Source organism: Saccostrea echinata, unplaced genomic scaffold, assembly GCF_033153115.1.
Source record: "Saccostrea echinata isolate AGI-Se365-2 ecotype Australia unplaced genomic scaffold, CSIRO_AGI_Sech_v1 ptg000039l, whole genome shotgun sequence".
NCBI lineage: Eukaryota > Metazoa > Mollusca > Bivalvia > Ostreida > Ostreidae > Saccostrea > Saccostrea echinata.
In genome coordinates this window covers 406,389-420,124 of record NW_026889788.1, presented here as the reverse complement: position 1 = coordinate 420,124, position 13,736 = coordinate 406,389, and the positions used below count along the sequence as shown (strand labels likewise).

Below are 13,736 nucleotides of genomic sequence, written 5' to 3'. Positions count from 1 at the left end.
ATAAATATACAGATGCATTAAAATGACCACTTTCCATAAGCAAAGCAACTCATTAAATTAATACATTTTTTGTTAAATAGCACTGTAAATGATTTTTCTTTCATTTTTTTTTTTAAACTAGTATTTTTTAACATAAGATAGATTTTTCATGTTACAAATGTCAATTTTCCTTTTTACTTTATACAGCAAACCATACTGATGTGAATTAGAGACCTTTCATGTACTATGAAAATTTAATACATACATTTACAGTATGATAAAATCATATGTGAAAATGTATATATGACATAATGCAAGAAATCACATCTATAAATAAATAAGAAACCAAATGATCAATTAAGTATTAAGAAGACCTATAATGACCTGAGCTCTTTTGAAGATGGAGGTAATATTCTCCTTCAAAACTAGTGAGGTCATCATGGTTCAAAACAGAACAAAACCCATTGATGAATGTCAAAATAAACAACAGCGACATGCAAGCAAGGGGATTTGTTCACCTCAACCCTACCTTTAATAAAAGATTTTGGTTTAAGGAATACATTAATTTAACCTGTTCTTCTAATGCTTGATACTGTGAACATGTTGGGCAATCTGAAAAATAAAATAAAATGGATTAATCATCTAAAATGAAATATTAAAATTGTACACAACTTTTTTTTTTTTTTAAGAATTACCCAATAAGAAGTTCTTGGTTGTTACAATGGGTGATTTACAAACATCCCAATAAAATACAGTCAAATCTCATTATCTCGAACTCCATGGGATCAAGAAAAAACTTTGAGATATCTGAGGATTCGAGATATCAAGGGTAAAATACTTAAAAGAATACATGGTTGGGACTTCCAAATCACTTTGACATATCCATGGTATTTGAGATATCAGTGTTCGAAATACTGTAGTTCAACTGTATCTAAGATAAAAATGCTTTAAGTATAAATTAGGCAAGGCTTTAACTTTTTATTTACAAACCTGTTTCTTGATTTGGACATTGTAAAACATATCCATGAGCTTGTGTGACTATTTGTACATCTTGTAATCCCCCCTGCAAAAACAGAAGAAAATCTATAACATATTACAGTTAAACCTTGTTATTTCAAACTTGATGGGACAAAGGGAAAACCTCAAGATGTCCAACAGTTTGAGATATTGAGGATTAAATACATAGAGGAAAGGGGGTTAGAACTTCTTAATGACTGTAACATATCCACGGTATTTGAGACATTTGTTGCTCAGGATACCGAAGTTCAATTACATCGTTTAAGACATTATAAAATCTGTCAACGATGTAAATTCCATTGCACTACTGCACTTAACTAAAATTACTTTTAAATTTTTAAAATAAAAATTACTTTTGCATATCATGCGAAATCTTTTTTTTTATTTCGAAATATATATCATTGATTTAATAAGATTTTGCTGTTAAATAAATAGTAGCCCATTAGAATATAAGCCGTAGGGATTATTAGTATATGGTAAGTGGGAGAGCTAAGGTCTTTTGATACAAGTATTTGTATATACATGTATCATAAATGACACAATAATTAGAACAACCTTAGAAACTGTTACAAAATATATACTTTATAATAGTTTTGTTATAACAAAAAATGTGATGTACATTGACAAGTCATCACTATCTTGAGAATAAGCAAGGGCTTTTTAACGATTACAGATATGTTTTTGATTTGGATGCAACACTTGCTCATAATCCTTCTTGAACATAGAAAAAAAATTACAGTTCTCTTCAATGAGATATAAAAATGAGAGGAAAAAACAGTTTTCACAAACAATAATTATGAACAAAACACTCTAGCAAGATTTTTTTCCCTAATTCCATCAATTGTTAATGGGTTCTAGAAATTGCAATGTCTGCTCTTGGTACAACCTTAAACTAAAGGCTGTAAACAACATATTTAAAAGATCTCTTGCATATCTTGCTTGTCTTAAGATGCATCACCCATGCCGGTTAAAAAATAGATTGTTTTATGTCAAAGACAATTTGAAATATTGCCACTGCTTGGCAAATAAATGCGATTCTGAATGAAGAGGGAGAGCGTTTTCTAAGTTTATGTCTTTTTTTCCAGACAGATATTTGCATCACGTTTTAAGGTGATCCCGACATTCTTCGTTCACACTTCACTAACCTTGAACACTTAGCAGTCAAGAATTCCAAGAGTCATGAGGTACCATATTCTCTTTAAATTAATCTAAAACCTAGCATTTTTTCACCAATGTGAATTTGAAGATGGTGTGATCTTTCTTTTTTTGAAAAAAAAAAAAGCCCACAAAAAATTGCTCATGAGGTAAAATTCAAACCATCATTCATAGTTAGCAAACCTGTTTCCAGCGATTGTAACTCTCTGTAGTTCTAAGCCAGCTTTAACAAGAGATAAATAAAGATTATTTGGGATACCCTTCCATGACCTTTTTCCAAGGCCTACCTTTTCCTAGTACTGCACTGATGCTCAACAATATCTATAACTTATGAGTTAATTGCATTATTAGATACAGCAATATGAAAGCATAAACCATTGACCAACTACACATATGTTTCCTATTGCCCTTCCCTCTATATTCTCTATGTGCTTTGATAAAAACATTAACAGTTTGTTTGTTTGTTTTGGTGACCTTATTAGGACAGCTACATTTATTTTTTATTGCAGTTCTCATCATATTAATTTAAACCTATTGTGTCACTTAAATGAAATACTTTATTTAAAAAAATTGATGTTTAATGTGTTTATAATAATTATCTTAGCAATGTTTTCTTTATAAGGTTATATATTTAATATATACTTACCCTAAATAATGCATGTTGCCTGTTTCGCTGACCCACAAATAACTGAATATTTGACGATGGTGGAACACGATCCACGATTTGAATGTCATGTTCGTAAATTTTCAAACAGTCCACAAATATGGTCACATGATTGGCTGTCAAGGTCACAGCCAGTTTGTGCCACCTATTGTCAGCTAGTCTGTATGGGAATGTTAAAACATAATGGTGTTGGTCATGTCTGTAGTGCACACGAATTTCATCTTGTTGGCCACTACTTTCAATCTCAAAAAACCTGCAAAAATTAAATCTCATTTATACAAAAAACTTAAAATAATCACATAAAATTATTTCAAAGACCGGTACCATATACAGGGTTATTTTCATCCTGTGTTATTTTTGCCCTTTCACACTTGCAAACAATTTTGCCCCATTTTAAATTCGCCCAGTAACAGTTCTGTTTAAGAAATTATACTGTGCTCCTTGAATTCGTCCCGTTTAAAATTCAACCACCTGTGAGTAGGGCGAAAGGGGCAAAAATAAAACAGGCAAAAATTTTCCTGTATACAGTACTCAAAAAGAGTGGTTAATATTCAGCCTATGAAAAAATTGCAAACTTTCTATCTGAAGTCCCTCACTTTGAAAAATGCAAGCTCGAGCAATAACCTTGTACAATGAAAGGTGGTATTTGTAAATTTTAGAATTAAAATTAATTTAAATGCATTCAATTCAGGTAGCTTGAAGTTAGATAAAGGCCTCTTATCAGACACTTATATATCAAGGTATATCTTTTTATTATGTTTTATTTATTTTTCCCCAAATATTAAATCTAAACATAAGGGTTTGGTAGACCACAAAACCATTTTTTGCTGACTTGTGGAATTTATTGCACTGTAACACTGCGATGCGACAGCTGTGGTTTTTTACTGTTGTACATTTTTTTGCACTTGAAGAGCCTGTCGTGTGCCAGTAATTATGGTACACTAAACAGCAGGCAACCCCTTGTCAAATTTCATCCCATTCACTATCATCATCTGAAAAAAAGCAATGGACCAACCAGAAAGCCAGTCTTGAAAGCCACACCACCAATCAAAATTGCACCGTGAAACTAGCTTACATGTTTTCTGAATGAAGATAATTCAAAAGGCAGTGAAGCCTAGCTTTTATAATTTGATACAGAGTAGAATATGTCTACAACTCCGGAAGCACTTTGGTGGCTGCAAAGTTAAAACATTAACACAGCCCAATTAAAATTTTGGTAAATGACCTCAGTTCTTCTTTCGAGTAGCAACAAATGCATAAATAGAATGTGAATTTTCATAGACAATTTTTTTTTGGGGGGGGGGGGTGGCTTATATGTCATTCATTTAGAAGCAAATCCTGTGACTGAACATGAAAATGCCTTCCTTCATTTTGATCTCATAGTAGTCTAGATTAAAGATTTTTAACTAAAAAATGACAAGACCCATAGCTTGGAAAGAAAAATTATTTTCTTGAACCATCCTTCCATTATTTAATGTCAAAGAAGCAAATGGGAATAACTTAGCAGCTGATGTTGCAGATATGTAGGAATTTGCTTGTTTAAATGCTTTATCAAAGGTACAAATTTGTTTCTTTGGCTGTATTCCTGTTTATTTGATTAGAGTGATTAAGTTGACTTGGCAGAGACACAAATCTCATTGAATATCCTGCACCTCCAGTCTGCTTTAACAATCACCGATATTCAGTTTGGCTAGGAAAAGTATCAATTGCCAGAAAAAACAATCAAGTCAGATAAAATCGCGCCTCAGAACAATCTGACCGTAGGTTGATCACAGTGTCGGCACAGTTCCGTTCCAAAAGGTATATATATATAGGAGTTCTTATCGTTATACAAGATTAGCAATTAGAAAACATATAAGATGGAAAAAATGCTTTACAAGTCTGGCTTCCTATCAAGCAAGAGGCACACCTTTACCTGACCTGAAAGTTATAGCAGACAAAGAGATATGACCTGTTCCCTATCTTTTTATTTATAAAAAACACAGACAATAATCTTCGGAGTTCTTAAAAAAAAGATCAAGCTCTTGGTCTTTTTAAAATACTGCAGTCATTAGAGTTAAAACAACCTAAAATAAGAATGAGGAATAGAAAGAAAAAAAAATCCACAAGTTTTATCTTAGAAGCACACCCACATAGATTTGTCCAGTGATTAAATGTTTATTTTGGTGTCGAGAAAAAGCGAAAGGCAAGCCTATTTTTATGCTTGAGCCACATTTTTGGGGCAATGGAAATTAACACAGTTGACCTTGAAGGTCGATAATCCAGTCATGTGTTTGGAGGCCGGAAGTGCTGTGCATTCCTTAAACTGGAACACACAAAGACAAAACTATTCCAATTACATCTCTGTTTTAAATTTGAAATTTATTGAAGCAATTTTACTGCAACAAATGAAATCTTGGGCAAATTACAGTATGTAGCAATTGCCTATTTCAATAGAAGTCTATACTTCAGTTCTAAGCTAACATTTCAAGAAGAGCCTCTGAATTTGAAAAAAAAAAAAATTGAGATGAGCAATAAAATCTCAACGTCACATAATCTCTGATTTATATCAATATCACGAATCCAAGACTATTAGAAGACAAAAACCTATCATCGAATCTATCACACAAAAGCCACGGATACAGTAGATCTCCTACCAAGCTGTCTGACATAAATTAACCTCCTATACAAGAAACCCCCAACTCTCAATTAGGGACTCGATCTACCAGAGTGGGAATATACATCTCTAATATCAAGGAGAGGGTAGCTCAGCTTCAATGTTGATCAGAAAAAAAGATAGTTGTATTCAACTCCTTCAAAGTAATATTAGAAAGATTATAATTAAAAGACCAACTTGAAGGAGATTGAACTGCTATGGGGCAATGCCTGAACAAATTTTGAAGAAAAAAAATCTGTTAATTGCTTTTTTTAAAAAAAAAATTATGTTAATGAAGTGCATGTTTAACTTTACAGTCAAATCAATGATAACAATAAATGATTTAATTAATAATTATCTCTAATACATGTATAATCCATTTTTGACTCTGTACATCTTGGGCGACTTTAAAAAGTATTTCAAAGCAAACAGCATACAGTTGAACTTTGGTATCTTGAACATCAATATCTCAACCACCATGGATATGTCGAGGTGAATTGGAAGTCCCAACCCTTTTTCTTTTTGTTTTAATCTCAATATCCTTAATCCCTGGATATATCTCAATGTTTTTTCCTTGGCCTGATCAAGTTCAAGATAAGAGGTTTGACTGTATGAATTTTTCCCCACAATAATATTTTTTTACATTTAAAATTTTTTTGGACTTACAAGTTTGAATTTACACATACCTGTAAATATCTGAAGAAAAAGCTAAAATGCTACCAGAGTTTCCTATTTCCTGCTTCATGGTTGCTAAAAAAGTTAATTCACTATTGTCTTTAAAAATCCTTAAAGCTTTCCTCAACAAGTTATCTGAAACTGCTACATTCCTACTGGAATCTGAAAATAGAGAAGAATTATGCATTAAAATGATATAATATTTATTTTATCAGGTGAACACTCTGAGTATAACTAATGTTGTAGCAATTAATTTCATAACCAGTACATTAATTTCATAACCAGTACATGCATTCAACAATATTATACTTTCATGTAAATTAGTTGAATCTGATTTGTCGAGAAACATTTGTTAAAAAACACTATTACACATGTACCCGCTGAATAATGAAGCCACGCCCACCAGCGTAGCAACAGTTAACATTGCTTGACGACGGGTGTTATTCCAAAAAATATTGACTGCGCAGAATTCATGCGCGCAAGGTTCACTGTAATATGTATTTGTATAAAACATTCAGTATAATATAATAAATACTGCATGTAGTTGAGTGTAACATTGAAAATTTTCACCCCTCGAAAACCATTGTCAACCTCGGCTGCACCTCGGTTGACAATGGTTTTCTTGGGGTGAAAATTTTCAATGTTACACTCAACTACATGCAGTATTTATATACTAGCATATATCTAGAATTCTACAAGTCATATCACTGCTTCTGCTTCAACTATTTAAATGTCTATTTGCATTTTAGCTTTCATTTAAAATGCATTCTTTTTGATTTAGCCCCTTTGTCCTAGAGACTGCATCCTTCTACAGTGTGCAGTTTACTAATGTACATGTGTCACCTTCAAATACTGGACTACTAGTTTTCCTGAACTCATGGGCTTATTTCTGCTCCATTTCCAATGTAAATGAATCTGTAATAATTGTTTTTTTTTCTTTTTCCTTATTGCTAAATCATCAATTGCCAAACCACTGAAAATCATGCACATTCTTCCTTACAAAATCAGTTCTTTTTAAAAAGTTGCTCCTGTAATTTTTAAAACCTCATACTGACTTATACTAAAATTTAATCCCCCTGCCCTCCCTTTTCTCATATTTTATGCAGTGTAGGTAGGAGAATCATTCTTACAGTTTCCTGCACCCTCTTCCCTCTAAACTTGCTTAATCAGCCAATATGTAGATAATAATGGGCTGTTATCTTGAGCACTATTCTTGGCCCCTTTTCAATACAACACTGACTGCTCACAGGAGCAGGGAATGGGGGATCTGCTCCTTGAACATCTTATCTCTTCTCCACATACTTCATCATGCCCCAACATTAATTTTACACAAAATAAAATTTGATATCAATTGTGATAAGACAAAAATAATAGAATATCTCTCAAGGAAATTTGATTATCAAAGAAAAAATATCTTGGATTCATTGGATTTGAATGAAAATTTGGTGCCTACTTGTATATTAAAGTTCACATGACTTTGATAAAGCTTAAAGTTCATTACCAGAACTTTAACATTCAGGATAACATTTATATTTGAACTGTCATTTAAATTTAAATTAAAAAATATTAAATTTATATAAAAAAGAACAAACTGCTTCAGTTCAGGGGAAATAACTTTATCATGGAAAATCATATATGTACGCAAAATACGTAAATATTTTCTGATAAACCTCCTACACTAGTGGTCCATCAAGTAGGACACCATTTTGACAATTAAGAGCCAGCTATAATATAAACTGTGTTTGCTACAATACTTCTTATTTCGTCTTGCAGCTGAGAGACCTTCCAAGTGATATATATGATGGGACATAACAGAATACCAGGAACAAAGGTTATGGTAGGGTTGATGGTTCATTCTGGCTTTGATCTGACAAGAAACAGAGATGGAACTGCTTAACCTGCGGAGGTCCCTATGATAAATGCCGAAAAAATAAAGAGTACGTGTTATCAAATGTTACGTCAATGGGGCAAAAATCACAGAGCCATGGCAAAAGAACTCGTCTACCAATTCAACTAACCCTATACCCTTTTCTAAATATAATTTTTTTTTTTATTTGTTCCACTTCAGAAGTTTGCTGTAGTGCATAATTTTTTTTTTTGTGTCAAAATTAAATTGTCTTCCTCCATATAGAAAGTACACCTATGAAAGATATATATGAAACATGAATGATTATTTTAACCTCTCTGTCTTCCATCTGTTGAACTCTCTTTCATTTTTTCTTTATCTCACTCTCTCTTTAAAATCTCTCCAATACTTTCTCTCAATTATCAGATTATCTGAAGACTGCTTTGGACACTAAGTACAACTAACCTGACTGAAACCACCTACAACAGTACAGAGACAAGAACTCAAGGTTGCAAAAACAAATTTGATACAAGTAGACCTGGACAGAAATATCAAAGGTAATGTCAGAATCACTGAAGATAATGAGCAGATAATTTATGAATATTAGGAAACAACAAGGCCTCTTTCTATACCTCTGCAGTTATAGACACCTGCAGGGTGTTTAATACTGCAGTTCTTTCTTTTCTGCTGGCAATACCTTTTGGGCATCAACCAAATGCTCTAATTAAGGCAAAAACCACAAAAATGCATAACCAAGGAAACTAGCCCTTCCTAGAGAGTTCTGGAATCCAATGTACATCTTTAGAACAAGTTTACTTAGAGGAGAATTCTCACATCTTGTTATTATGAACATCAATAAAGCCATTCATGAAAGTTTATCATGAGATAGAGATTTAATTATAAATGTAAAACACTTTATATGTAAACACTATAAGTATGGAACAACAATACAAAAGGTGTAAAATTATTTTTGGAAAATAAAAATGTTAACATTATACACAAAATAGTAAATCTCATTAATTTTTACTTATATTTAAAAGTTAAAGAATATGAATAAGATTTGTTCATTAAATTATTTTTTTTTTTTTATTTTGGTTTTAAATTTCGATATATGTAATTTTTTGATGTCATTTTGCCCTTTCAAAATGTCTGCTTTAAACCCAATCAATAAGAAAATCAACAGGATATTTGCTGATTTTAATTTTGTCTTTTTGTTAACTTACAACTCTCACTGGTACACACATACCACAAGAATTACATAGACATTTTGCTGATTTCTGACATTTTTTTCTTTCAATCAACATGAAGATAGAACAATGTTTACATATTGTGTAATTTCAATGATGTATTTCCTCAGATAAAACATTCAAGCATTTCGCCATAGCTCATGTCATCGACAGAAGACAAGTCACTGTAGCAATTTTTCCTAACCCAGTTAGTGAGCAGGTCATATCACTTTTTGCAGATCTAGGGATATTTCTGGGAGCAATATCTGGACATCTATACAGCATGTTGTTGTGTGCAGGTGCAGAATTGCCACCTACATCAATGTTCTATCAGAGCATCTGTCAGACAGCATCACAGTTAAAGGTATCAGCAAAGAAGCTGCATGTGTGAGGTGCATTCCTCTACAATTGGGGACTTTCTCCAACAATGCTTGCTATGTCCTTGAGACATAGCAAAAATCTGTCTCGTCCGGGATTGTTTTTCATGGCACTATCAGAAAATGCATGTTGGAAGCATGTTGCTTGTTTTATTATTGAATGGACACGTATCAGTCACCAGTAGGAGGTGAAATGTAGTGTCTGGCATACATAACCCTGTCCGACCAATCCCAAAGGGAACCATCCCAGACAACAATATGTTACCAGCAATTATCATCATTAAGATCTTATCAACTCAAGTACAAGAAATAACCTATCTGACGACACTGTGTCCACGCAATGAAAGATGTTTAGAAATTGTAGATTATGGGTGATAATTGCAAGGTATTCTGTTTACAATTTTCCTATATGCTCCTCAAATTTGCCTCAATTCTCTTGGAGGGAGCGTTTTCACAGCCAAATTTATTTGGTATGACAGTTTCTCTGGATTACTTCAATTGTCATTTGAGACTTCAGTCATAATTAATTTCAAGTCACATTAACTCAATGCTGCCCACTCTTCCATTTTTGTGTTCCCTTTTTGGACCCTATTCTCTTTAGAGAAGTGGACAGGCTTTCGCCTACTTTAGAGAAGTGGACAGGCAAAAGCCTGTCCACTTCTCTAGAGAGAATACTTTGGACCCATGATAAATTTAAACTTACATAGTACATGTTTCACAAAACTTGTTTCAACATCCTTATAAAATCTGTTCATGCATTTGGCTTTCTTTAATATAACAACTTGTCTGCTTTGAGGGTTCAGGTCATCCCTCCTCCATGTTAATGAAGGATCAAACAATAGCTTTGCCAGAATCATCAATGTTGCAACAATAATCACCATGTTGTCTAATTGAAGAAAAACATTGGCAAAACATGCAAACTAATGGTAACTGAAAAAGGCTGAGTGTGTTCTCAATTTATGAATGAATTTCTTGCCATCTGCATAATCAGCAAGTTGCTCGTACTGCCTGAAATTCTAGCCTCAGCACACACAAAAAAGTTCTGGGTTAAAAATTCTCTGCTAATCTTTAAAGTATGAATGAATGAAAGAAATGGGATACAAGCTGATAATAAGCTAACAGCGGGACCTGCTCAGAGGCAGGCGCAGAGTTTAATTGCCTTGGACATTCATTCATAAACTAGATAATGACTTCAATTGAAAATATCTGCTTCCATGATTCCTTTCCTGAGATGCTTTAGCATATGCAATTTTGAGTTCAGAAACATAGGTAACTGAATATATTAATATCATCTTTTCGGATCAATTTAGATATTATCATTTACCTTCACTCCGAAAATCAAATTAATTCATCCTCTCAATTAAATTCAGACAAAATAAAAATATTATTTTCATATTTATAATCATTTATCATAAATAAGTTTTTTAAGATTTGGTAAATTCTCATTTAATCCAAATCTATTAATCCAATGATGCCTTCAGAAGAAAAAGGGTGTTAGGGTAAGACTACAAGTGAAGTCAAGTTCCCAATCTATTGTTTTCTAAGATAGCATATCCCAAAGCTACATGTGTATATCTGCACACTTTTACATTACTATGGCAGCAGGCAAGACATCAGGTTCTTTCTATTTGTGTCAACAGATTTAGGATAAATTGTGGATGGAGAAAATTGAGGCAAAGTATTTTCTTCATTCATAACTCCCCTGAACAAAAAAGTCTTTCAGCTGCTATGAGCATATTTTCAGCTGTTTGCAGATATCATAGATCCTTGTTAAATACCTCGCTCCTTAGGGACACACTCTAAGGGAAGCTTCCTGCTGAGCTGAGCATGTAAAGCAATACCAGACAAGCTGTGGTGAACTCACATGAACTTGCAGGAAGTGGGTCCCAGTACTGCACCTAAAACTGACCCCATCTAATGAAGCAGAAATTATAGAATATTCAAGGCAAGGAAGTCTTCATCACTCTCAACTCATTAGGTCTAAATCACTGTCCTTCAGTTTTGTATATCTTGATCAAAAGAGTTTAAAGACACAGTTTGTATAATGTATGGGAAACAAATTTCAATGTCAATTTAAAGCACAACTTTTTTTATTTCAAATTCTATGATTCATTCAGTCTTACAGATGCTTGTAAAACATGTCAGTATTTGATTGTGCCAAAATAAATAAATAAATAAATAAATAAAAATAAAAAATTGCTGAAATTAGATGAAGCACTTAAAATTGAGCAAATAGCTGATCTTTTTTTTTTTAAATTTGTCCAATTCTACATGTAACAGAGGAGTGTGGGTGAAAAACTTACTCCATGCATTCAAGAACATTCCAGTGAAAATACAGATGTGAGGCAAGAGTCAGAAATGTGCTTATTCCCTAGCATAACACTTCAGAGTGAAATACTCATCATATTATGTTTTTAAATCATTCTTTACCCTTTCACAAGCAAATTTTAACTGAAGTTGACAGGGCAACTGACTTTAACACTGCATATTACTTAAAAATATTGGAATAAAATTGGTAGTTCATGTTGTTCACAAAATCAACCTACAAGTTTTGTAATAGGTTTAAAGCAATACACATAAATAGGCATTAATTTTTCAAGATGGCTGAGATTGTTCAGTAGTTCTTTAATTGTATATAAAATCTTTTAACCCTAAAAAATATATGATTTGATGACTATCTTTAGAGATATCTGCAAAAATCTGTACTCAAGAATTCATGTAATCAAGACTTTTGAGTGACTGAAAAATTGTGTTCAAAATAGAATGAATTTCAAAAAATGTGAGATATATCAAGTTATTTTAGTTTATTCTACAAGTTTAAAATAAACTCCAAACTCCACTTTTAAACAAACATTACAAAATGAGTATTTATGTGCATTCTGGTGCCTGACCAAGGCACAAAATTTCATCTTTTCTTCATATAGATTCTCTAATACTACCTCTGCTCAGCATTTTCATAATCACCTTTATGTATAATTAACAATTAGGTTTCTGAAATTGCATCTCCTGTGCTTAATACAAAATCTTAAGAATTCAACAATATTATAATTCCACTGTATTGTGGGTAATGTCAAACAATTAAACTGAATCCTAATGGAGAAAATGAAAAAGATATCCCTTGAAGTGAAGTTAAACAACAAAGAATGTGTTTATAACCCCCATTCAAGCCATTTGTTTCTTAAACCTCTACCCTACCGATCTTCAAACACTTTCAAAGATTGATGCTTTGCTTTCCACTCCATGCAGATTCATTGCTCAACATCTACCTATATATTGTATGTCCCATGATTTTTTTAACCTTACCTTGCAAATAAATGGCTGATGTGAGATTATTTTGCCCCGTGATGTTTGTAAATCCAGTGCGACTCTGAAGGTTCGAAATAAGGTCCAGAACATCTCTAGTGGAATCCACACAATCTGAAAAATACACAGACACCATTCTATTACATGTATTGTTTATATTATAATGTGACAATATCTTTCTAAATATTTGTGTTAAGCCTGAAAGGTAGATGAATTACATTAAAACTATGCTATAGTTTTCAATATTCCTCAAATGTATAACTTCAATAGCCTAATGGCTATGTAAAACACTGAGGATGGTCCTCGAAACAAAAGCATGTTTTATGTACGAACAATTTCTAAAATGGAGACAGGCTATTGACAAATAAGTTGATGATACAGGGATATCAACAATCTCATTAAATTCAACATTTCGGAAATTCTATGGTTATTACAAAGACTTTCTTTGCAAATACAATCTGTCTAAGTTGATTATTGTTTTTCATATAAGTTGTTAGGTCATTATTTTCACACTCAATTGTCTACAGATTTTTTCCATTTTCCCAAGGAGCATGCGGCAGGTGTGATCAGTTGACAGGGATTGCTTACTCCTCCATGCCATCTGATCCAACCTCTGTTGGCTCTGCTCCATAATTTGTATTGTTTAAAAGGACTTTTGAGAATGATCACTACTAGTATTCGTTATCTTCACATTTCAGACTGTAATGCTGCAGCCCTAGATAAAGTACCTGATAATATGATTTTGTATTTTCCAGATTACAAATAACTTAAATTGAACAGGGTAAGATGATCACTAAAGATCACTTAGAGTCAAGTCAAGATTGATCAAATGTTTTAACTAATGAAACAATGTGATTTT

At 32.7% G+C, this 13,736-nt stretch overlaps 1 protein-coding gene across 1 annotated transcript in view; it reads right to left on the bottom strand.

The window, feature by feature from the left end:
- The window catches only part of LOC133200374 (protein kinase C-binding protein NELL1-like), a 40,214-nt gene that overhangs the window by 14,229 nt on the left and 12,249 nt on the right, over positions 1-13,736 (bottom strand). Inside the window, exons 3-7 of the mRNA XM_061336187.1 lie at positions 12,878-12,991; positions 6,137-6,287; positions 2,798-3,068; positions 970-1,042; positions 551-591 (exon numbers count right to left, since the gene is read on the bottom strand). Of these exons, the coding sequence (XP_061192171.1) occupies positions 551-591; positions 970-1,042; positions 2,798-3,068; positions 6,137-6,287; positions 12,878-12,991 (650 nt within the window). The remainder of the gene's footprint in view (positions 1-550; positions 592-969; positions 1,043-2,797; positions 3,069-6,136; positions 6,288-12,877; positions 12,992-13,736) is intronic.